Below are 25,214 nucleotides of genomic sequence, written 5' to 3' on the forward strand. Positions count from 1 at the left end.
GTAAAATTAACAATACTTCGTGTAAGTATGAGAATTCACAAAAGTCTGTGTAATTAGACAAGAGAAATATTTGATACTGGTTTTCATATGTTTGTCAAGAGCATCCAGATGGAAGCTTCAAAAGCTGCAATACCAGAAACACAAAGACAAATTATGTTGTACAAAGATACCCAACTAAAAGATTTAAAAGCAATGATAGAACCATAGAAATAAGTATGTAAGGAAAGACTGGAGAAGGAAGTTTAATTAAAGTTATACATTAAGAACCATAAATGAGGGATAGAGAACTTACATGATTTTGTTATACTTGCTATTGGCTTTTCATTAAAGGTGATAAGAAAACATATACAAACTTCTTGACGAAAAAAGACTAAAGTCCTAAAAATTCATAGGTTACTATTACTTGATGCAAAGAATGAAATATAAACAGTAATGTAACATAGGTATTTGCTTTAATACAATTGTTAAAGGAAATTAATGGAAAGTAATGGATTTGGTGACAAGGAAAAGAGTTTGTACTTAGAAGGTGAGATACTTGGTCTCCCAGATCAGAAACACGGAAAAGCGTCTGATACCCATATTGATTTTAATTCTCACTGCCTCACTGAGAAAACTGCCCGGTTCAGGTAATCGGGAATATAAACTATGGGCACTATCCCATCGCAGGAAGGCATTTTGCCCTTGGCCAATGAGTTGTGCTCAACGTTGGCACCCACAGTTGAAGAAGCAGGGGGTTTGGACTAGGTGACCTTTAAAGGTCCCTTCTAACCCAAACTGTTCTATGATTCTAAGAAAGAGCGACTGCTCAAGTGAAGTCAGTGGATGGCGATGAAAAATGATCTAAGCACTGAAAAACATTTCTCACCATTCAGAGTGCTATAGTTACATGCTCACTAAAAGGAATGGTAGCGTTTGTGGACCAGTTAAGTGAGGGAGTACAAAATGTCATCTCAGTGATTTAAGAGCATTGTTACCATATCACACAATATCACTAAGGTAATGCACTTTTTTACCTCGGTAAGTACAAAAATACCTTCTCTCATTCAATCTTCCCATTTCTCCGCTTTTGAGCATTGGTGTCCCACCTTTTGGCATGGTGTCAGGGCATAAGCATGACTTACTCTGGAAATATTTAAGGACTGTAAACTATAGGACTAATTCTTTGAAAGCCAGCGCTGAGGAGACATCAGAAGAGGAGTTCTCTCTGTATCGTGATCAGTTGTCTTCAGCTCCTTTACTGCAATGATCTTTCTTCATGCTGGGTCTCCTCTACAAAGATCTCCTGCTTCCCTTCTCCAGAAACAAATCTTTTGTTAGGAAGAGTAAGAAGAGCAGCTGGGAATGCTAGAGAGAGGATCAAGACATGGAGACTCAGGCTTGTTGCTCTTTGGGACTGCTTCTGCTTTTGTCCTTTCTCTAACTGGCTGAGCACCTTGCATTGAACTGGGAGACGTGTCATTTAAAAGCAATAGGCTGCTCTTGTCTGCAGCCTTTCTCGATGGAGGGGACAAGGAGCTGAGCTGAGCTGTCCTGGCTGCCCATAGACAGCCGGAGTCACCCTGCAGTGGGGCCAACTGTAAGTACATGCCCTTAAGAAAAGGCAGAGAGTGACCACCATTGCATTAGGCCTGGTGAGCCACGTCCAGATCAAAAAAAAAAAAAATTCAGAAAATGTTTTTGAGCAAATAGTTTGTTCTTTTATTCGTTATTGTTTCTCTGGTTTTCCCAAAAGGAGCCTTTGGTTTTGTCTTTGTCACTGGTTCCTTTTCTCACCAGTTCCCACCACTCCATCCTCAAATTAGTTACTTCTTATCATAATTCATATAGGTTTCCAAGAATAAGCAAGGTGAGAAGATCCCTATACCTCAGTAGCTTTGTCGACTCTAAGGGACTTAAATATGCGTCTTCTGTTTAATGACTGTTGGAATTTTTTCTGCATAGTATTACGGAGAGCTCATTAGCAAATGGCATGTGTGAAATCTCTAAATAATATGAAATGCCAGTGCCATCTGTATAGTTTGGATACTCTGGTCTGTCGTGAGGAGGGTAGTATGATTTTGTCCATATTTCTGGGGAAATATGAGGGTATTTGAGATTGCAAAACCTCTGTGAAACTGAGCAAGTTTGAAGAATTGATTTCATACACTGTGTTGCCAAGTCTCTCTATTTGATGACTGTTGCCATACCATGATGCGGTCACGTCGCTTATTTGAGAACTGTTCTCATGATTATGCTGTTACATTTACCCCATTTATTGTATTTATGCTGTCCTATTTATATTTCTTACTTGTTTTAAATTTTTCACAGGAAATATATCATCAATAAAGATATTTTTCTTAATATTCAGGGAAGGATCCAAATTGAAAATGGTGCACTTACAATATCAAATCTAAATCTGACAGATTCTGGCAGATACCAATGCATAGCTGAAAATAAACATGGTGTCATCTATTCGAGTGCAGAGCTCAGGGTTCTAGGTAAGATTTTCCTTTTTCACGAAAATACAAACCTCATTCTCCCTCTCCACACACCCTCCACTCGCCTCGTATTTCACCTCGTCGTGATCTCAAATTTAACTCACTCATGCTGTCACTGAAACAAACATTTTTGTCGACCTAATATCTTTTTATCTGCAGTGCCGAGGAGTTGACTCATCTGCTTCCAGAGGATTTGCAGTCCAATCATTCACTGCTTTAAAACAGAACACAGCTAAATTATTCATTAGGGGGAGAGCAGAGATGGGGGCTTGGACACAGGCCTGAAGATTAAAACTGCTCACGTGGTCTGGAGGCAGCCCTGGCTCAGCACACCAGTCAGCTGCACTCGCCTTCTGCACCGCGGCTCCGGCGCTCCCAGGGGAGCCGTGTCATTTAAAAGCAATAGGCTGCTCTTGTCTGCAGCCTTTCTCGATCGAGGGGACAAGGGATTGTCAGTCAGTCATTCAAACGGTGTGTGCTTGAGTCTAAAATAGTGACAACTGTCTGTTTGAGGGAAACGCTGAGCTTGTGACTGCCTTACGCACTCATGGGCTTGTGTGATTCCTACCTCCAGCGTAGACCTATTTCAAAACTAAGCCTGTAAGAGCAGTGTCTTTTGGGGACATGAGTTATTTCCTTTCTGTTGTTAAGATTGCAGTCAGTCGGCAGACTGCTCCTGCAGCCTTGGTCTCCTAAAATACTGAATTTCCTTTCGAAGTTCATTGTTAGTATAGGTAGAAGCCATGTGCCTTTTCTTAACTGTTAGTTAACGCAAACTATACCCATTAAGCATGAACTGTGCTGTAATTCTCTGTCATCTAACATATCTGATCTGACATGCATTCTCACACAAAACTAGAAGCCAAGCAGTACCTTGAGTTTTAATGAAACTGCTGGTGTTGAGTGCCCTCCCTGGACTTAGACAAGTCATGTACGCTCGCATTCAGCAAAGCATAAAGTTAGGCATGTGCTTAACACTCACTGATTTTAATTCTCGGTGAACTTCAGCTCGGATGAAGTCGGCGTGATCTTCTGTGCATGCTTCGTTAGGTGACGTACTCTGCACAACTGAGACCTTTACTTTTGTACCAGTATAAGGAGGAGAAATGCATAATTGTCCAATAGAAGATCTGGTTGAATTAACTAATTCATGTTTTTGATTATGTTTGGAAGCTGAGAAGTGTCATGTAAGTGCTAAATAGTAGTATCATTAATATAATTAAAGGTGCTTTATTTCACTGTTACTATCCCTTCTGTTTTAGCTTCTGCTCCAGATTTTTCCAAGAATCCAATGAAGAAACTGGTCCAGGTTCAAATAGGCAGTACAGTTACTTTTGAGTGCAAACCCAAAGCTTCCCCTAAGGCCAAATGCTCCTGGAAGAAGGGAGGTGAGCAGCTACACGAAAATGAAAGGTATCAAGTTATATTGGTTTATTTGTTTTAATCTTACAAAATATTTTTTTATGTAATAGTGTCATCTGTAGATCCAAATAGTTATAAAGGCTCTCTGAAGTCTGTCTCGCTGGGGACGTTATTTGGTTGGTTTTTAGTTGTTATTGTACCTAAGCACTGAGAGTACATGCATAATGCTTTCTTCAAGGTCAAGGGCCAGATTTTATTTTCAGTTCAATGTAGAGGTTGGGCTGATTTAGAGAGAACCAGGTACTGATAGAAAACTGGAAATACAAAGCTTATAAAACAGTACTTAAAGCCTTCAACAAAATACTCTGAAAATGCTGGCAGGGAGGCAGCCATGGTGATAATGTGGCTGAGAGAAAAAAAAAGGCGATTTAAAAAAAAAATTCCAGTTGGCAGAAGTTAGTAATTGGTAGGTCCAGAATAGCACTCCTACTGTTCTAATATTTTGATTTTTACCATTCTAGTACTGTGTTTGTTTATACGGGAAAAGTTATTACAAAGGTGGCTCAAAATTGTAGGTGTCACACACACACACACACACAAAAAAAAAAAAAGAATTATGCAAGGTTTTCCAGGTGATTGCAAGACGGACGTCATAAACTCAAACACTTGAGCTGAATGGTGACAGATGAAAATCAATATTGGCAAATGTGTAATACACCTTGGAAAGAAAAAGTAAAACAGTAAAACCACTTGTATCCAAGAGTTGTAAATTAACTGGGAACACCTAGGAAAGTGATACAAGCATCACCGTGCACAAGGGGGTGTAAACATTTGCTTGGTATGCATTATCAGTTAAATAATAGAGCGGTGATACATATGGGACAGAACAGAAAATAACTTTTAAAATTTTGTTATGCCATTATAAAAATTCATTCCCTTGGATATTGTGTTAAGTGCTGGTCATCTTCACTCAGAAAAATGTAGTAGAGGTAGATGACAGATGGGTGATGAAAATATCTAGAAGCGTGAGTAATGGATCTCTAGTCAGTTCAGCCATTGAAAAGCCTAAGATTGTATGGCTTCGGAAGAACTAAGAGGTGTGTGAAAGAAAATGAGATGCATACTCATTATGAACGTACTTGTTCATACATAGACTTAATTTCATGTGCATGTTGTTCAGATGAAAACAGGAAAAGAAAATACACTTTCAGGTTCTTTTCAAGCAACCATGAACTTTATCTACCAATGATGACGTATGTTGCCATTTCTTTAGTGTTTATATGATAGTGGATGTGTTTTGGTGTTAGTGATTCTCAGTGGAGAGTTTGTGATTCACGTATATCCTCAGCTGTTGACTTCCAACAACATGTAAACATTTTTTCCAGCAATAACCATTAAAGCATTATTGAATTAGGCATAAAATAAAATGGCACAAGTCTACTAAATCAAACTATACAGAAGCGTACATCTCTGCACGCTGGAGCAGCCATTTGCTTTGCATCTCACCAATGTTAGGGATTACCGCCTTTTCAAGCTTTCTGTTTTACATTTCAATATTTGCATAGTCTGGGAGCTTCCTGTCCTGAACTGGCACAGGAAAAAAAAAAAACTTGGTTGAAGGGTGTAATTAAGATAGTTAAATATCTGATTTAGCATGAAACTAGGCAGTTTGGTACTTAGGACATTCCAGCTGCAGCACTTCAGCACTCAGTACAGGCTGCAAAAACTCTGAGGAGCAGAAGAACTGTTTGGGCGCTCAGTCTGCCCCGAGGTCAGCCTTTCTGCAGCTAGTTGCTGGAGTATGAGTTAGATACAGACTGTGGTCACAGCAACAGCCGCAGAAAGTCAGGGGGTTTGCCTGGGAGCAGTGAGGACAGGGTGGCTGCGAGTGTTGCTCCTGCAGCGCCCTGGTATCACCCCGTTCTTAGCAGGGTAATTCAGGGACACGGGTATCACGGACGTGTCCAAAAGTCCAGACGTGAGACTGAGGAAGCTGAACGTTTTATTTTTGAAGGAGGATCACTATGCCAGCATGTTGTGATTTCATGAATATACCCCTGCTCCTCTAGGTCTTTGTGTTAAGTTTTACAAAGCTTAGCCGATCATCGGGAAGCTATTTCTGAACCAGGTGAAATTCTTCTGGTCCTATTCCTGTAAAACACCGCGTCGTGGTTTTGTTTTGAAATTTCTAAATGCAGAATGTGCTACCAGATAAGTCAAAAACTTCTAGAGGCTGCAATTGAGAGCATTATTTGCTCCATTGTAAGGCTAGAGCTCTCTCCTTGTACCCAAAAGGTTTGAACACTTGCTGGCATCTTGATCTGTGCAGCTCTGGCTCTTTCTCCACAGGGACCACAGTAGTTTTCATGTGTTCAAGTGTGAAGTGTTGTCAAATGTGGCAATTTGGCAGAAGATTAGGCATCTCTCATTACAGAGCTTGACGCGGTACCACAGACTCGCTAGCGGGCTGCATGCCTGCAAGCAAGCAAGCAAAATCTCATTCAGAGTAACACTATTTGGTTTTTCTTTCTATGTGAAACCTCCCATCGTCTTGTAATGACGTAGTACCACGTTGACAAGTAAGTCTGTAACACAGGGCCACAACAATCTCTAAAACTCATGTGAAACTGTTGCTTTTTGGTGATTCTCACTTGTTCTTATTTTTATGGTCACTTTTGTAAAGCATGTACATAGGTGTATAGCACTTCATATTCTCCATTTAGGAAAATTCCTAGTTTTTGTCCCCATACCATTTCCACAAAAAGGCAGGCAGGAAGAATGGTATCCTTCCCATTCCTGCCCGTCTCTTCTTGGAGCTGCCTGTCAGCAGCCTTCAGATAACCTGCGTAGGTTTGATTCATGGTACTCAAAGCTGCCAGGCATGCCTGGACCTTGCAGGGCTCCACACGTGTCCCAGAGCAGAGCATTCCAGCCACCACTTCTGCCTTGCTTTGTGAGCTGTCTGCTCGTAACGGTTGCTTTGGATTGCCCTTCAAAAGCCGTACCCACCAGTTTCATTTGTGGTGATGGTAACAGGCTAAAGAAAGTATGTTCAGTTTCTGAAAATCTGTTGGTCATACATGATGCTGCCTGCTTAGATTTGTGAACATCAGTTATGGCTTTCGGTTCTGCAAAGTGCAGGTATTTCCAAAATGTGGCCCAAAGTATCTCCTACTATATTTTTGACAGCACACCGTAAATAGCTTACAGAGGAAACATAATAACAAGCCAATAATCCTGAATTAATCTAAATAAGTACACTTGCCTTCAGAGAAAAAGCAGAAATGCGATTCTTTGCAGAAAGCACTGGAGTTCATTACTGTCTGCTATGAATAATTGCAATTCATGATTTTCTTGCAGTTCTACAATTCTTGCAATTCAGGAATGTGTTTCCAATTAGCAGTACATTTTTCAGCCATTAACTACATTTCTAATGGAGAAGTCTGTTGGGAGGGGTGTCTTTTTTAATTGCAGAAAAAGGGAGGAATGAGTTCCCAAAGAGGGTAATGCTGGCCACAGAGGTCCAGCACGCTCTTTACCCAGGAGAGGTAGGGGAGGCAGAATGAGCTTAATTACATTTGGAGCTCAGACCTGCGGTAGGGTTCAGGCTCACAGAGCGCTCCTTAGGAGAGACAGACAGAAATTGAGTGTGAGATGGAGACTGACGTTCCCCTCCCTTACAATTGCCATTTGCTTGTAAAGAACTAGAGAGAAATCGGAGTCTTCAAAGAGTGCAGCCAGTTATTTTGTCTCCGTAAGTCAGTTCTTGCAAGGGAACAGCTCTTGCAGTATATCGCACATGGATAAATACCTGTATAGTTTCCCAAATCTATTTGCCCTTGAGTAGTTAAAACCATATTCTTGTTGATTTTGGTAGGTCTGCTTGTGATACAGTGGAGTTGCTCAGCGTTGGTAGGGAACGGGGACAGTGTAATGTTTTGTTTTTCATGTGAACGTACACAAATGTTGGAGCGTGTCCTCTTCTGAGGATGTGCCAGCACGCTCCACCAGCACTCTGGTATAGATACCATGGTTAGACCATGCTGGTTTGGACTGTACCTAAACTGGGAAGGCTTTCTGGAAGGCTTAGAGGCCAAACATGGCTTAGCATGAGGGTAGAACTAGTCCTAAATGTCAGCTGTAAAAGTGAAAATGTCACATAAGATGCAGCAACATGGATAGAATCGATATGTTTTAAGAAAATTCCCATTTGAATAATAAAAATGAAGCACAAATACTCCATTACTTCAATGTATTCATATTATTCTGGCATAAGAGAACTTACGTTTTTCTGGAGGTACTGACCACATTACTTTAGTAAAGCCTGAAAGATTTTCATTTTGATGGCACTGTTGCCTGTATTCTTAATTTATTTTTAAATGGTGCTGCATTTTCAGTATGTAGAAGATTTGGATAATGACTCAGTAAATTTTAATTAAATGAGCTGAATATGATATGTCTTGTGGAGGGAAGAAAATATAATTCAAAACGGATTCATGAGCTCTGGACTGAGAAACCGCTCAACGTTGAAGAATACAATCGTACTTCTTGTTAGTTTTGCAAAATATGTGATTTTTTTTTTTTTAGAATATCTTGAATAAAGAGAGCTAGACAGTAAAGAGCAGTGGCACACAGAAGTGAAAGCATAAGGGTCACTGTAGAACATGCAGAAGGAAAGACAGAAAATGGGAATTAAATTAATTGGGTATTGAAGGAAAATATGCTTCCCACCAGAATGCAGTTTTGGACCTTTGAAATAAATAATTTTGGGTGATGTAATGAGCATAATAATCAAGAATTAGCAAGAATTCACTTGTCTTTAATGATTGCCAGATCAGGTACTGAGGGTACCTGATTATCTGGTGCTCCATATTATGGTTATGGTGTGTACCACCACACTGGGAGCAGCTTATACTTATCAGGCTGTTCCTTACCAACCACCTCATACTATAAGGCCTTTAAAAAATTTCTCTAAAGTATATTTTATCTGCAGTCATTAAGCCACAACTAGGTTTTGTTTATTCCAAATTAATCTGGAACAGCTTCTGCTGATAGCGGGCCATAGCCCCCAGTGTCTCCAGGCAGAGAGAGCAGAGGATGCAAACTGTAGTTGCCTTCATGTACCACCTTCTGTGTTGGAAAGCTGGCCTGAGACACCTCCACCTCCAGATGGATATGCTTTTATTTTTCTTTTATCCTCCAAAAAAGGAGGATTAGGTGTTTAACCAAGGTTAAATACACTTGATGCTAGTTTAACTCATCACAAACAGAAGACATACCAAAATATGCTGCAACCTAGATAACCCCTTTAAAGATTTCTTTAAATGTTGTATGTATGTATATAATTTTTAATTGATATATAGTACTGGACAGTTGCTGCATGTTGGCTGTAGTGGGTCCTGTGCTCCTGGCTCAAATACCTGACTGGAAACAGATTAATAGAAGGGATTTTGAGATCATGTGGAGCGGTGTTTCACCTGTAAACAAATCCACCTTTATTCCTAGATGTTTCTAGATTTACCAAGACTAGAAAAAGACAAAAAGATGCTGCAAACTTTAACTTCACTAAAAGACATTCCAGTGCAATTCTCTTTAAAATCTCCAGTTTCAGCATCTTTAGCTGTGGCGAAGTGATGTCAAATTAAGGGGGAAAGAAAAGAGGAGAAATAATTCCTGATAAAATGTTGCATGATTCTTAGAAGTATCAGTTACTGGTTTTATCTTCCCTACGGTTTGAATTAAGTATTTTTATTTCATTTTGTGTTACAGTTTGAAATGCTGTGATGTGGAAAGTAATGCATTTACTTACCAGTACTGCAATAGGAGCTTTTTTTTTGCTGACTTTCTTTTAATTAATCTGGTTTAATTTAGTTGGAATTTGATTGATATATAAAAAGGCAGTTTTGACCCACTTTTCCATTGCTCCTTTGTACTGAAGTGTTATGAATGGGAAAGAAGTATGTTCATGTTTATTATCATATCAATAAGGATCTAAAATAGTTGGCTTTTCTGCTGAATAATCTGTCAAAAAAGGCAGTGATTACTTAGTTTGATTATGTCTGTTATTTTAGTAATAAAGTATTGTCACAGGAAGATAAGCAAATTTGCATTCATTAACAGTTTCATTAATGACACTAAATTTCAGGTGGCAGCCTTGTGGTCTTGAATCCTGAAGCATATTCTGGCCCTTAGTCACATGTATATGGTTGTACTGCACCAACATTCCAATTTAACAGGATTTTGGTCAGTAAGGTAAAACCATGCAAACCTAGATAGTGCTGTCGCAGTTCTCTGGGCCAGTAGGCATGGGGACAGTGGATGCAGAACAGCTTGAATACTCCTACACTACAGATACTGCAGTTGACAGATCTCAGACTAGCGCCCTGGAGCACCACTTGCCCTCTAGTCCCAGATGATACTTGTTTCAGTATTTGAAAATTAAATTTTGGTGCAGTCTGTAACAATAGTTTTTATCAGTATGAGAAGTACATGCGCTCATTTCACAGTTGGGTTTCTCCATGGTCAGTTATGACTATGATAACTAATAATAAATTATAATGTCCTGTATAAAACCTGACAGACGGGGGAGAATGGATGGAGGCTGTAACCCCACTGAAGTCCCTCGGCTGTCTGGAAGATCTGTAATGCCAAATACATGCTCCTAGTTTGGGTGGGACGGGAGGACTCTCATAGTTTTACCAACATGGGCCCGTCAAGTTAGGGCCTCTGAAGTCCTGAAGTTGGTTAATCCCTCTCCCCATTCTGTTGAGTTCAGTCGAAGAGCATGGGCATGAGTTAAGACATTTGGCTGTTCTAGGTTGTTTAATTGGGGGTTTTTTATGCCATCCCTTTGACTATTGGGAAAAAAAGAATCTTCTCAAAGATTAATTTCCCACAATTTTGCTCAAGAGTTAGCGAGACATGATGATTTTGTCAATGATGTTTTGATATGATGACCAAACAGGTCCTAAATCAGTCTCCAGTTGTGCAAATGGGTATGCACCTCGAATCCTGTGTTCAGTTTTGGGCCCCTCACTATAAGAAGGACATGGGGGTGCTGGAGCGTGTCCAGAGGAGGGCAACGAAGCTGGGGAAGGGCCTGGAGCACAAGTCTGATGAGGAGCGGCTGAGGGAACTGGGGGTGTTTAGCCTGGAGAAGAGGAGGCTGAGGGGAGACCTCGTCGCACTCTACAACTACCTGAAAGGAGGTTGTAGTGAGGTGGGGGTCGGTCTCTTCTCCCAAGTAACAGCGATAGGACGAGGGGAAATGGCCTCAAGTTGCGCCAAGGGAGGTTTAGACTGGACATCAGGAGAAATTTCTTTATGAAAGAGTGGTCAGGCCTTGGAACAGGCTGCCCAGGGCAGGGGTGGAGTCACCATCCCTGGGGGTATTTAAAAGACGTGTAGATGTGGTGCTTAGGGACATGGTGTAGTGGGCATGGTGGTGTTGGGTTGACGGTTGGACTCGATGATCTTAGAGGTCTTTTCCAACCTTTATGATTCTGTGTGCCAAAGCATTATTCCACCCATTATCTCGTTTCTGCCATTTGCCAGAGCATCAGAAGTGTGCAGGTTGTTGAAAATGGAATTCACTTTGGAAATTGCTGGCCTTCAGCAAAATGAACTGGAAAAATGCTTGTAGATACAGGGAACGCCAGAGGATGTGGGTTTTTTTGCGTTGGAGATCTAGATCGCTTCCTGGCAGTGGGCCAGCATAGTACATTTGTTTTATCACAGTGTGTGAATATCTAATAATTTTAAGTACACTAAAAGCTTCAGTTTGTCTAGTGTTTCAGCAGGAGGGGTAGAGCTATTTCTGGGTTTAGCATTTTCATAGGCTGTTCATTACTGTTTTGTAATTGAAAAAGTAAAGTGTTTCTCTTTTTAATTTACCAGTAAAGATTTTATTTTGACAATAATTTTTTTCTACAACTGATTTGTTGTGGTTTTTTTTTTTTTTTTATTCTGAAAAAAAACTTGATTCTTAATTATATCTTGGTTTTAATAAGCCTATTGCCTAATTATTTTAGACTTGCGGTAGCTCAGGGCACTCTAAATGTGATTCGTTTTAATTAAACAATAGACATTTTCTGGTTTATACCCCAATCCTGTTTTTTCCTTTGTTTGATCTAGGGCTTTGTTAACGCTGTTGATTTTTTATTTGGTTTTGCATTTTTTCTACTGGAAACTGCCTCAAAGTAGATGATGCAATACAAGCCTTTGCAAAACATACAGGTAGCTAAAAAGTCCAACAACTCAATAGCTTGCTTGAAACCATAATTGATATATTTTAACACCTTTTATTGATGTCGTTATAATTACCTATGAAATGTATTAATCATGTCTTTAACATATTTTAAATACCTATAAACCATATGGTAAGATTTAATTAATCATGAATGTTCCATCTAATATAAAGTGCAGCCAAACATTACTTACAAATTTTCCAAAACAAGTTAATAAGCCTCAGGGAGGCGAGCTGTGCTGACACTGATGAAGCACATCCTCCTTACGAATATGCTTCAAAGGCCACCACGTTGGCTTAGGTACCTCAGGATCCTTTGGCAGATTCAGAGATGGTTCCTTCCAAATGTAAACCGATTAAACTGTCTATTTATAACTCTCTTTCTCCCCCAAATAAGATGCTTTTGTCTGTCGTTCTAATGAGGTGACTTGTTATCTCTTGTAATTTGCATCTGCTGATTTCATTGCTGTATCACCTTTGCCCAAAGGAAATGTATCTCAGCTACAGCATTGAGTGTTGCAACACCTTTTTTTAAGAAAATACAAAATGCAATTCAAAACAATTAAGAAAAACAATGAGGAGTTGTGCTTATTTCTAGGGTATGTTTCATTGTAAAGAGCAGTGCAGCTGTGGAAGGAATCCAGACTCCTGCCTTCAGACGTCTAAAATGCAGTCTCCGTGTGGCCTTGAGGATTAGGTGAACTTGCTGTGAAGGGAAAGGAGCAGCGTAACTACAGAGCCGTGATAGACTCCCGCTGGTCTGCGGTTAGCGAACATGGTTTGGAGGATCAGAGAAGTTGAGGGTGAAGGATAAGATCACTCAACCCATCAAACTCTAGAGTCGTGTTCTGCTGCCCTTATTTACCAGCTTAATTATTCTCTGAAATACGGATTCAGCTGAATTGCTTTAAAAAAACCCCAACATTGTAACACTGTATTATTTATAATATAAATCACTATAAATAATTAATGACGGTGAGCTTACTGAAGCATATACCTTTTATGGGCCAACTTTTATTTTGGCACTGCAATTAAATCTAAGGTGGTGCATTCATCAGGTGTGTCTTAGCCATGCCTGCCTTCGGTCCTAAAAGTCTTTACAGGCTTGCCCTGCAGCCAGCCCTGCGGTTTCAAGCTTGCAGTATCCTTCATCTTCTACCGTAGCATACGTGGAGCTTCACAAGGAGAATTGCTTACGCTAAGCTGTTAGTTAGAGTGCGTGAATACCAGAAGAGCAAGGAATGTGTTTTTTCAAGTGAGCATCCTGCTTATCCCATGCTTGGGACAAGTTTTGAGAAGAATGGCAGTGATCCCAATTCCCACCTAACATAGCGGACTTTCTGTAATATGTATTTAGTTACAGAGAACTGAATCTCAGTTGGGACAAACGATGGAGATCCATTGGTACTAATTGTTAAAAATAAAAAGAGCAGCAGGGGTGTGTATTTAATTTTGTACTGAATGAAGAAGCAGGATAATAATGAAGTACATGCAAGTGAGAAGGCAAAATCCTCACGACTCTTCTGAGAAAGGGAGGGTAGCGATGTTGAGTTTCATGACATTTGCTGCCTTCTCAGCTGATGCTTGCTCTGACGACTGTGTAAGACCCCAGCTAATGCGGTTAGAGCTTCGCCTGGAGTGTTAAGGTTGTTTGCTGTTCTGTTGATTCTGTGTAGCTAGATGTGGGTGTTTGGGGCATTTCCAAAATACCTTCTAGCTAAAGCGCTTAGGGAACCAACAGAATAGCCTCGCTGTGATTCATTTGGTGCCTTTGAAATGGATTGATGTGATCGGAGATAGAATTAGGCATATTGGGAAAATAATGTCTACTTTTTTGTTAATTATTCTGGACATTTTTATATACAGTTAGTTCCATAGATGTTCCACGTTACCTTAGGGAAGACTTGGTAGAAGGTCCTGCATCTAAGGATATGACAGATAGGAGGACCAGAAATAGGGAAGAGGGAGTCAAATTAGCCTCACCTTTGCATCCTTCCAGTGCTGGTGTCTAGGACATCGTCTCTGCTGTTGGGGTGCTGGTGCTCTTCTGTCCGTATCAGTAGCGCAAGTCGTCTTTTGTCCACATCTTTTAGAAGCATCTTTCTGTTTTGTTCATGCTGTCTGTCCATTAGGCATGATTCTCACTGGTGGAGCGTGTGCGGAGTGGAGGGAATTTTCCTTCCTTAAAGTCATTCCACAAAGCGCACCTCTGCCGTGTCTGCAGGTCACTCCCGCTCAGCGTCGGTGATAAACTGAGACAGAAGTCTGCAACAGTGTGAAGTCTCGGTTTGCTTTCTAAACACATGCTGGGTTTATACTTGCGTGGGCTAAATCCTGCTTTACAGAGTCAGTTGTGCAAATGAGCGATTGACTTCAGTGTTCGGCTTGTATATATGAACCCTGAAAAGTGCAAAATGTGGATTGCTTATGAAAAAACCCATTTTATCATCATAAGAATGATACACAGTTATTTCAAAGTTACCATGCAAGACTGCACGAGGTAAACAACATAATACAGTTGAAAATTATTCTAGTTTCAATTGGTGCAGCTGAAAAAGATGGAGTTAATGTGGGATTTCTCTCTCTCACACACACAAACATACGTATGCACACATACATATCTTAAACATTACCCACAAAATGTGAGTAATATACGGATGGGTTCAAATTTGTGGTATGTTGTCAGTGTATGGCTGCAAAATTTTCAAACATCAGGTTGGTAATCGGTGCAGTTTGATATGTCTGAGGTAACTGTGAGTATTAAAGCATTTTGTCTACAAACCAATGCTGCAAATTTTAAAATCTCTTCATAATTTTTTAGAATCATGTTATTAAAGGACGGAGGATTAAGAATAGCCAACGTGACCAAAGTTGATGCTGGAAGCTACACGTGCCTGGCAACAAACCAGTTTGGATCAGCCAGTGGCTCAACAAACTTAGTAGTTACAGGTAGGCGAGTGGGAACGGAGGGTCAGCCGTGAGGTTCTGTAAATTGAATTGCAGACTGTGCAACAGAAGACTGCAACGATGTGGAGCCTGAGTTTGCTTCCTGAAAAAATACTAAATGTGCTGGAAAGTAAAGAGTGTAAGAAGTTATATCTCTAACAATATATAAAGATAAAAGGATATTTGTTATAGATCTTTTATTAGTTGAAAGAGACTGAGGGATTTTCTGTCTTTGACAAAGATATTTCTCAGATGTGAGGGAGCTCTGAACATTTTCCTCCCTTCTCTCACTTATCTAAATACTAAATCATGCAATTATGCTTTTAAGTTCAGGGCTTTTTTTTGTTGTTGTTGAGAAAAAAACTATGGCAATCAAAAAAATATTTGAGGTAATTTTATATTCCAGTCCAAAATCTGTTTAGCCCTACGGAACTATATGCTGTTGGCTTACAGAAAAAGATGTGGTAGAAACTCCAGCTACAGGAGTGTTCAGGGACTCCATGGGCAGTAAAATACAGTCTTTCAAAAGCAAATTGTATGCATAATTGTTGTTAAAAGGGTTCCTGTCCCTTCCTCATCCATTACTAGCTGCTGTCTAAGATACTGGATTAAAAGGACCACTAGTCTGTGAAGTTTATCCGAAGAATGTCTTTTCTCATTATGTTCTTTTTTAAAGATTGGAATATCTGAAAGATTTTCCAAACTCAGAATTACCTAATATCCTACTGCATTACATACCCTATGTATCTCATAGATCCAAACAGAATTATTTTTTTCAGGGAATTAACAGCTTCACATTTTCAGTCTGTGCTCCTAAATGAGTCATGTCCCTTTATATACAAATAATAGAATTATATACAAAGGATTTCTAGAATTAAATTTTATTTTTACAGTATTTACAGTACTTGAAATTTTTCTCCATTAATGTGATTCTGGAATAACAAGCAGCTGTTCTTAATGACACTATTTATGTTCTATATGACATACGGACCCAAACATCCAATGCATTCAACCCTGCGTGGATTTCCTCTAGTTTCCAGATTTTATTAGCTCCTTCTCTCACTCCCACCTCTTAATCTTCCCGGTGGCTGCTACTACAGCTTCCTGCTCCAAAACATGAGTGTTACTGCTGCAAACCACACACGCTCTTGAATGGTAATTCCATCGCTGCGGGTTGCAGTGCCTTTAGCTTTGTAAAGTATATTGGCCTGTACACAGCAGGTTAAAATTTACCTTTTCCGTGTTGAGTAGCTCCCACTGAGAAATGCGCAAGGACACAATGCTCCAACAAGAGGGGTCGGGCAGCAGCATTTATAGTCCGGCTGCATAATTTGAAGTGACTGTCATTAATCAGATTTGAAGAACGTGGTGAAATATTAGTAGCAAGCAAAGCTCAGCAAAACCGGAATCCAATAACTGATACTTCTGCTCTCAACAGAGCCAACAAGGATCACTTTGGCACCTTCCAACATGGATGTCACTGTCGGAGAAAGTGTCGTCTTGCCTTGCCAGGTTCAGCATGATCCTATACTGGACATCAGCTTCACCTGGTATTTCAATGGAACGCTCACCGATTTCAAGAAGGATGCTTCTCATTTTGAGAAGGTTGGAGGGGTGAGTTGCAAACACCTTCTATTCATTTGCCTTATAGATGTATGCAGCACAGACAGGCTTACTCTTTTTCTTTTTTCATCATGCTGAGGACAGGGTGTTTCTTCTCTTTTGGGCCTGTAGAATTTTCTTCTATGTTGGAGGGGAGTCATTCATGAGCTCGCTGCCCGTAACCCGTTGTTCAGGCACCTTGTATTTTAGACCTGAAGTATTGCAAGTTCCTACCTCTGTTTCTGCATCTGGCCCCACGTGACTTTCCCCAAGATCACATGAAGCACAGCAATGACAGATTAAGGAACTTGTCGCAGACTCTGTGAGCTTCAGCCTAAAGCTGAAGAAAAACATCCCATCTTTCCTTATTTTTCCTGCATTTGCATCCCTAGTGTATCCCTCAACATTCTGCCTGAGCATCCCCAGGTGGGAAGCCATACCTCTCGTTAAATATTTCCTATGCAGGATGCAGAGATGCTGCTGGGGTGGGGGAAGGGGTGTGGTGACATTAATGGTTTTTAGAATTTAACCTTCTAATCAAAACATGAAAAGTAAAGCATTAAGACAGATGAAGGATGTATCAAGAGAATGAAATCAATTACAGCAAAAGGTCTTATTACAGTGCAAGCCATGGCCAAGTGATGACAAAACAAGCAGCTGAGCGTCAGCATGAAGCTGGCCGTTACAAGCCTTCATAAAGTTTCCTTTCATGTATTCTTGCCAGATCTCCCGCTCGAGAGGAATGTCGGTGGGTTAGACACTACTGCCTGTGAAACTGTGAAATTTCAGCACCTAACTTTTTTCTTTTTGCCTGTAAAACCTCAAAAGATTTAGCATTTAATCAGTAGGCACCAAACACGCAGATTGTTCTGCAGTTTGCAATTGATTAAATGTAAGTGCACATGGAGATGATGAGATTTCCTTGTAGGAGCCATGAGATATTCATATATCATGTACATTTTCACAGAAATGTTTTGAGAATTACAAACTGACCATCTGTCATGCTGTAATGGGAATGCTCCGATTTCATAGCCCGTTACCTTCCAGTATTGCTACATGGACTTTATTTATTTAGTAATATTTCCCCACAGCTGTACTCTGGTTGTATATACAAATAGTAATATTAGAAAGGAAAGGTTAAAAACATACCAAAGCCTGAATCTGACAGTTTTACTGGCACAATTAAGGCTTCATAAGCTGATTGGAAAATGCAGTATTTTTTCTTACTAAAAATTCCAGCTTTTTCCTAAAACAAACACAGGCATAATTCCAAATCAAAACTTCGTTTAGATGTCTGTCTCCCGCCCCCCCCCCCCCCCCCCCCCCGAGGAAAAAAGCATCAAAACATAGTTTTTCACAAAAAATTCTCAGTCAGTGCTGAAGAAAAATCCAGGGTGAGTATTGGCTAACTCAGAACTCTGAATCTAGAACATTTTACTTGGAAATTTGTCATAAAGGACAGAATTAGGGGGTTTTATGGAATATAGACATTTAGGGTTTTTTTTTAAACTCTTATTTATGTGAAGAGGCATTAAAGCTCGTTAGTAGAAAATGTCATAGGTTACCAAGAGATCCTCGAAAATATTTTATGGGCTTTGTATCACATTAAGGTCAGTGGACTAATTTCACCTGGAGTTATATGCGGGTCATGGTAAGTAAATAAGCATAAATATCTTCTAAGCCTTCCAATAGTTGCAGTGTGTATTTTGTAAATGAAAATATCTGTGCAAAAAATAACTTCAGCTTTCTTGGTCGTAAACATGGCAAAAAGAAAAGTAATTTTTCAATGGATAGATTTCTATGGAGTGATCTCTTGGAAGTCCCTGTCACGTATGCCTGAGGTCCCCGACATGTAGTAGTTAGTGGGAATGTTATGGGGCCACCACCTGGTCTTCCAGATGGTTAGAATATAGGATGTAACACTGTCTTACTGCTCTTCTTTTTTCGTTAGCCAGATGATTTATAGAAAGAGTATGGCAAACCAAGCAGATTCCAAAATTTTGAACAGATTGCCTCTAAACTGTTTTGGGTATCACCTGCCTATAGAGCCCAGCAATGGCTGAGACTGTTACGCAGTCAGGAGAAGCAAAAGCAACTTCAGCAGCTGTTCGTACTGCCTGGACCGCGCTTTGTTTGTATTCTGTGTAGCGTGGAGAAGGGAAGGTGATCGTACTGTCACCTGGACTTGTCCGCGCTAACAAAGATTTAATCTGGCTAGGCAAGAATGTGGATACTGCTGATGGGCTGCAGAGCCGTGGGAGGCGAGGCTGCCTTCTGCTTTTTGCTGCTGGTTTCTCTGTTTTCCCCAGTACTTCAGGATCCTTCCCCAAAACATCCACAAAACATTTAAATGCAGTGTTAATATTTTGGTGGGGTTTATTTCAAGTAAAATTACTCTATCTGACAGTCCCTTTTGTCACGATATTTTAAATTTAGTTTGCTAAAATAAGTCCGTGTAGAACATGATTTGCTTGTGAGTATGCATTGCTGCTGTTGGGAACTCCCTGAATATCCACTTCCAATCGAGTAGATGGATTTTCGATTGCCTTCGACTCAACTTCTAATGTGTTGTAGGCAATCAGCGCTGAATTGTGCTGCAAATGCTGACATCTGTGCTGCTTTCGGAGAAGACCAGGCATTGTGTTTACACGCACTGAAGGGAATCGGGCAGAATTGTTTTCAGCGTGTGTTGGATAAAGAAGTGAGACATTGTAATGCTGAAATAATGGGTGTGAGTGAGAAACAATGAAAAATAATCAAATGGTTGGAAAGGTTGTTAATTTTTTTCTCTATGACTAAAATAAACTCCAGAATCGTGTCTTCCCCTTTCTCCCAAACTACAGTGCACCCAAGAATCAGTCATGTGGCCAGAGTAGCTGAAAATACCCCCAAAAAATAGGGTTCTGTCCTCAAATGAAATGCTGCTTCTCCAGAAAATTTAAAAAAAAAAAAAAAAAAAAAGCTTTTAAAAATTGAAGTCTGACTGAGAGATTTTTCACCTGGAAAATACGATGTGAACTGGGTTAAAGCAGTAATTCAGCTGACATAAAGAGGAGATTTTTTGAAGTGACGCTGGCTACCAAAGGTTTAGTATCAAGTTCTCTGCTCAGTGATGTAGAAAACAAATAGTACACAAGGAGCCCTAACGTGATATGAAGTTACAGTTTTCACTTAAGTTTTATGTATGTTTCCCTTGATTCAGGAGATCTCTCATGTCATGCTATGGCATGAGAGAGACCAACGGGGGGAAAAAATGACAAAGATTAAATATTCAATGAAGAACAAAGAATAAAACTTAGACTTGTAAAATCAGGGAATTTAGCCCAAAATGTACAACCTTTAAATGAAAGTGTGCTCGCACACTGCAGAATGGACCAAATTCAGCTTTGTCATTTACAGATTTGAACTCCTTAAAAATCTGTGATTTTTAAGAATTTTAAGTTCTGTCTAGAAGTCAAATTGGTTAATGGCCATAGAAACCACGTTTTTCTCTTTTTTCAGGGCTTTGAGAGAAATGGTTGGTCACAGGGCACTGACTTTCTTCGTGGTTCCTGATAGCAGCCAGGGGGTACATTCCCAGTACGAGCTCACCATGTTGTAGCTTACTTCTCCCGTAAAAGAGGGACACTACCTCATGTTTATTAGGAAAAGGCTTAACAGACAATTACCGTGGAGCAGCTGATGGGTAACAACTTGCTATGCTGCAGGCGTTGAGCAACTTCATCTTCAACATTTTTGGTTGATTTCTTTTCCATTTACAAATACAACCTTAATATTAAATTACAAGGTAGTACATTTATGTTAATAAGAACTTTGTATTTTGACAGAGTGCAGCAGGAGATTTAATGATTAGAAACATCCAGCTGAAACACAGTGGAAAATACGTTTGTATGGTGAAGACGGAAGTGGATAGCGTAGCATCTGCAGCGGACCTTATCGTACGAGGTAAATTTCAGCTCCAGTTACCATGAATCGTATTTTCTAACTTTCGTGTATTGTCGATTACAAAAACAACTGATATTGTAGATTATAAAACCCAGTTCATCTATGACTTGAATTATGCGATTTTTTGCCTTGCAGTTAGGGAGAATTTTAGCTCAATTTTTGGATGAAGCTTAATTTTTCCCAAGAAATTAAGAGCTGAAGTATATAATAAATCAATCTTGACTTCGCGTCTTTTCTCGCTGACAGTCCTTCAAGTCACTGATGAGAGGAAACGAGAGTTATTTCAACCCCCTTTGCTTGTGCAGATGAGACCAAAAAAACAGCATTTTTGCCAGGATGCTCAGAATCAGGGTTTTCCAGAAGGCAGCAGAAAGCTTGCCTGACTGAATTGCTGCTCGGGGTGCTGAACAGATGTTGGGCTGAAAAATTGCTACAGTGCATCGTATAGTAAAACAGCTGTAGGTAACAAATTTGCAGACTACAGAGATATATTATTAATAGATTAAAAGAGGACATTGAAGACTAAAGTGAAAGACATTGGAAAGATAGAGGGATCCTGCTGAACAAAGGTTCTTGGGGGGAAAAAAAAACCCAAAACAAACCCTGTCATCTGTGCTGCAGTTCGGAGTGTTTCAGAAATAGATTATCAGACTTAAGTTTAGTGAATGTAAAACAATAATTACAGGTGTTCTTATTCCAAGCTGAATTGTTTTCTTCCTCCGACAGTGCCGATAAAATGGGAATCCATACTGCTATGTTAGTGATTTCCAAGGTACTGGCTTTACAAAACTCCGCCTATTTTTTCAATCTGATTCTAGGCTCACCTGGGCCCCCCGAACACGTGAAAGTGGATGAAATAACTGATACCACGGCTCAGATCTCCTGGCAAGAAGGCACAGATAATCACAGCCCAGTAACCACGTATACCATACAAGCAAGGACACCTTTTTCAGTTGGCTGGCAGCGAGTTACAACAGGTAAAACACAATTCTTGTTACAGGCTCTGCTGAAATGTTTTTGACCAGGGACACCATGTTCTTAGTTTCCTTTTTTCTTTTTTTTTTTTTGTTTTTAATAGTTCCAGATGTGATCGATGGAAAAACATTCACAACCACAGTAGTGGATTTAAATCCTTGGGTTGAATATGAATTTCGCGTAGTTGCCAGTAACAAAATAGGAGGTGGAGAACCTAGTTTACCCTCAGAAAAAGTAAGAACTGAAGAGGCAGGTTAGTGGGTTCTTCTATTTGTTTTTAATTCGAGAGTCCTGAATATTAACAAAAAAAAGGAGCATTCATATCCTTGGCTCTGTGCAAACAAGCTTGGAATTGCCATCAAATATAAAAGCCTATAACTAGTTTGTTATGATTTTTCCATTTAGCTGGGGGACAGTTTGTGTTGCATTACTGAACATCACAGAAGTAAAACATCTAAAATGTATTTAGACTCTATTTAGTATGCCAAAATCTGTCAGTTCAGGCAGTGCTGCAGAGTCTGAAGGTATTAATGGCTAGAAAGAGGTTAATTTTGACAGGTTTTTTTTCATTCCTAGTGTTTGATCACTGTACACTGTCCATGTAACAAACATGCGGCTCAGAAGAGCTCATCAGTTAAAACCCCAGGAGTTTACTTGGAATAAGGCCCTTGCCCAATATATCTGCATAAGTTATCCTATTAAAAAAGCAAAGCATGCCTCCAATTTTTAGAAGTTCATAAACATTAGCATACAGGGTTCAGTCTGCAAGCTAGTGAGGTTGTTCAAGTGCTCAGAAGAACATCGGCCTGCCCCAGCGATGGAAAGGAGCATAGTGAGTGCAGGATGGGCTGGGGCTTTCCAGGACTGCCCGCCCTGCCTCAGAAGCATTTGCCTTGATTTGCAAAAGAAATATGAATACAAGCGGGTTAGCTTCAGCGCACAAGGTTAACGTTATATGATGTCGTCTCTTGTATCTGCACTGTGTAGACAGCTATACGTTTCCTTTTCACAGTTCCCGAAATTCCCCCATCTGAAGTCAGTGGGGGAGGAGGCAGCAGGTCTGAACTGGTCATAACGTGGGATGTAAGTTTTCTGGCAAGCAATTTTCTTCAGAGAATGATTGTTTTCATTCAAACTCTTCTTAAAAGATGAATTTCCCTGGCTGCAGCAGCTTCTCATCTAGGATGTATATGTGCTCGGTAACGTTCTGTAACGTGAGCTATGCACGTTTGCCTTCCCTCTTTTGCTGTCAGGTGTTACTGCGCTAGATGGCAATCAGCAGGAAATCTAGTTCGTTTGTCTGAGGTGGTTTTGTTCTCATACAAATGTTATGCTAAAAAGGGGGCAGGAGGGCAGGGGAAGAGAAAAGGGTATTGCTGAAAGGTTGAGCGAAAGAATTGTGCTTTCCAGTGCAAATTTGCAGTTCTTGCTTTCCTACCATTAACTCTGGATGCGCGTGCTAGCCAATACAAACACTCAAATACTACTTCATGTTATCTAGCCCGTTTTTAATTGGTTAAAAAATGTTGACATACTGTTACTAACATTGACTACTCTGTGTGGTTACCTAATCGTAATCACATCAGAGGAAGGTATAAGCCACTGTACAAAAGTAGTATTGGATTCTATAATAGTTTATTTTGTACGAACTATGGATTGTGAAATTGAAAAAAAATTGTATTTACTGAAGAGCGTCTTAAACCAGTATACTTAGTGGAAAGCAAGAAATATACCTGAAAGTTGTTCTCTTCTTGAAGTGCAAACCTTAAAATAGGTTCAAAGGAACATGTTTTTCTCTGCTGTACCAGGGTTAATTTGCTGATGGAATGATCCCAAATGCGGTACTAGAACCTGGTTACAATCATGGACGTTAGTCTGTCGGTACTTCTGCCTGCAAAACGTGTGCAGTGCCGTATGTAGCATCACAGACTTCAGTCATCTGTTGCTTTTCTCACAGCCCATCCCCGAAGAATTGCAAAACGGAGAAGGATTTGGCTATGTTGTTGCTTTCCGCCCCTTTGGCACCACAACATGGATACAGACTGTAGTCACCTCTCCTGACACCCCAAGATACGTCTTTAGGAATGAAAGCATCTTGCCCTTTTCACCATACGAAGTCAAAGTTGGTGTCTATAACAATAAAGGAGAAGGGCCATTTAGTTCAGTAACCACAGTTTTTTCAGCTGAAGAAGGTATGTGACTGAGTTACCTCCAGATATTTAACTTGAGATGTTTCATCAGAGAATATAGCAACAGTTAATAGCAATGAGATCACTTTGAATACGGACATGTTTAGTTCCACAGTCACCAACGCTGCTGATCATCTCTCATTTATTGATTTCTGCATACAGAGCCTAGCACGGCACCCTCCGGGGTATCTGCAACGAGTCTGTCGTCCTCGGTCATCGAGGTCTCCTGGGCGGCCATTCCCTGGAAGATGAGCAGTGGAAGGTTACTGGGCTACGAGGTAAGCTCATTTAAAGTACACTCCCATTTGCAAAGGGCCATGAGCCAAAGGGGTCATGCAGGCTGCAGGACAGCAGCACGAATTTACAAAAGATTACCACGTATCTTGCTTTCTTCCTGCCCCACCTACACCCCGAAGGAGGACGTTTTCTTCTAAGTATCTTTGGAAACAAAGAACACGAAATTGTGTTTTGCTTCCTGTGCTGATAGTCATGTGTCTAACAGCATTTTCAAACCGACATTTTTTCAGAATTACATTTACTTCCAAAGAAACTACTTTGTAAGGTACAGTTTTCTGAGCTTAACTTGTTTACTTTTTAGATGAAGTAATGGTTTTCCTCATCATTTTTTAATTCGAGGAAGATGTAATATTTCAGTTTCCTTTTTCCTACAATCACACTAAAAAGAGCTGCAAGCATGAAAAGCAGATGGATAAGAATTTTTTTTTTACACAGTAAACATATTTTTGAAATTTTAATGTATTTCTACCTTTTTCAGCTGAGAAGAAAAATGCACTTCAAGGAGTCAAATGCAATGCTGTGGGTGAACAGTCCATTCCATGCGAGATTTTAAATGGTTTTGTTTTATGTCTACTAGGTTAGGTACTGGAATAATGGTGGAAAAGAAGAATCTTCAAACAGAGTAAAAGCTGCAGGGAATGAGACATCAATAAGAATAACAGGTTTGAAGAGCAACTTAGCATACTACACAGCTGTCCGTGCCTACAACAGTGCTGGAGCAGGTCCCTTTAGTGCCACGGTAAATGCTACCACAAAAAAGACACGTAAGTATCTTGAATTTAAAGTGGGGAGAGACATAGTGGCGTGTTAGCACTTGGAGGGAAATGAAAAATAGGTGCATTACTGGGAATCACAATATGCGTAAGTGACCTAAGTTTTCATACAGATTAGAGGAGTTACACAATTAAATCGAGCATAGATCTTCCATTTTCTACCCTCTGCGACTTTAGCAGGATGAGTAAGTAAAACTCAGCTATGCCAGTGGAGTTGAAGTAAGATATGTAATTTCTGCATAGAATCTGTATTATTCTTCCTAGTGACTGGAAGAACTTTAGAAGAAAAATTTCTGTTATTTGGAAGGGAAAAACCAGAGACTTGTTGAATTTTTCAGGGTTTTATAACATATTTATAAGTTCTCTAGGGCATGGCTTTTGAAATTCAATGATCCTCATACAA

At 40.0% G+C, this 25,214-nt stretch overlaps 1 protein-coding gene across 1 annotated transcript in view; it reads left to right on the forward strand.

The window, feature by feature from the left end:
* Positions 1-25,214, forward strand: part of LOC142086088 (contactin-3-like) — a 114,270-nt gene that overhangs the window by 83,348 nt on the left and 5,708 nt on the right. Inside the window, exons 8-18 of the mRNA XM_075158608.1 lie at positions 2,348-2,477; positions 3,740-3,890; positions 14,906-15,033; positions 16,469-16,644; positions 20,460-20,577; positions 21,396-21,554; positions 21,656-21,805; positions 22,565-22,635; positions 23,510-23,744; positions 23,904-24,019; positions 24,616-24,802. Of these exons, the coding sequence (XP_075014709.1) occupies positions 2,348-2,477; positions 3,740-3,890; positions 14,906-15,033; positions 16,469-16,644; positions 20,460-20,577; positions 21,396-21,554; positions 21,656-21,805; positions 22,565-22,635; positions 23,510-23,744; positions 23,904-24,019; positions 24,616-24,802 (1,621 nt within the window). The remainder of the gene's footprint in view (positions 1-2,347; positions 2,478-3,739; positions 3,891-14,905; positions 15,034-16,468; positions 16,645-20,459; positions 20,578-21,395; positions 21,555-21,655; positions 21,806-22,564; positions 22,636-23,509; positions 23,745-23,903; positions 24,020-24,615; positions 24,803-25,214) is intronic.

The sequence above is a fragment of the Calonectris borealis genome, chromosome 10, assembly GCF_964195595.1.
Source record: "Calonectris borealis chromosome 10, bCalBor7.hap1.2, whole genome shotgun sequence".
In the NCBI taxonomy this organism is placed as follows: Eukaryota; Metazoa; Chordata; class Aves; order Procellariiformes; family Procellariidae; genus Calonectris; species Calonectris borealis.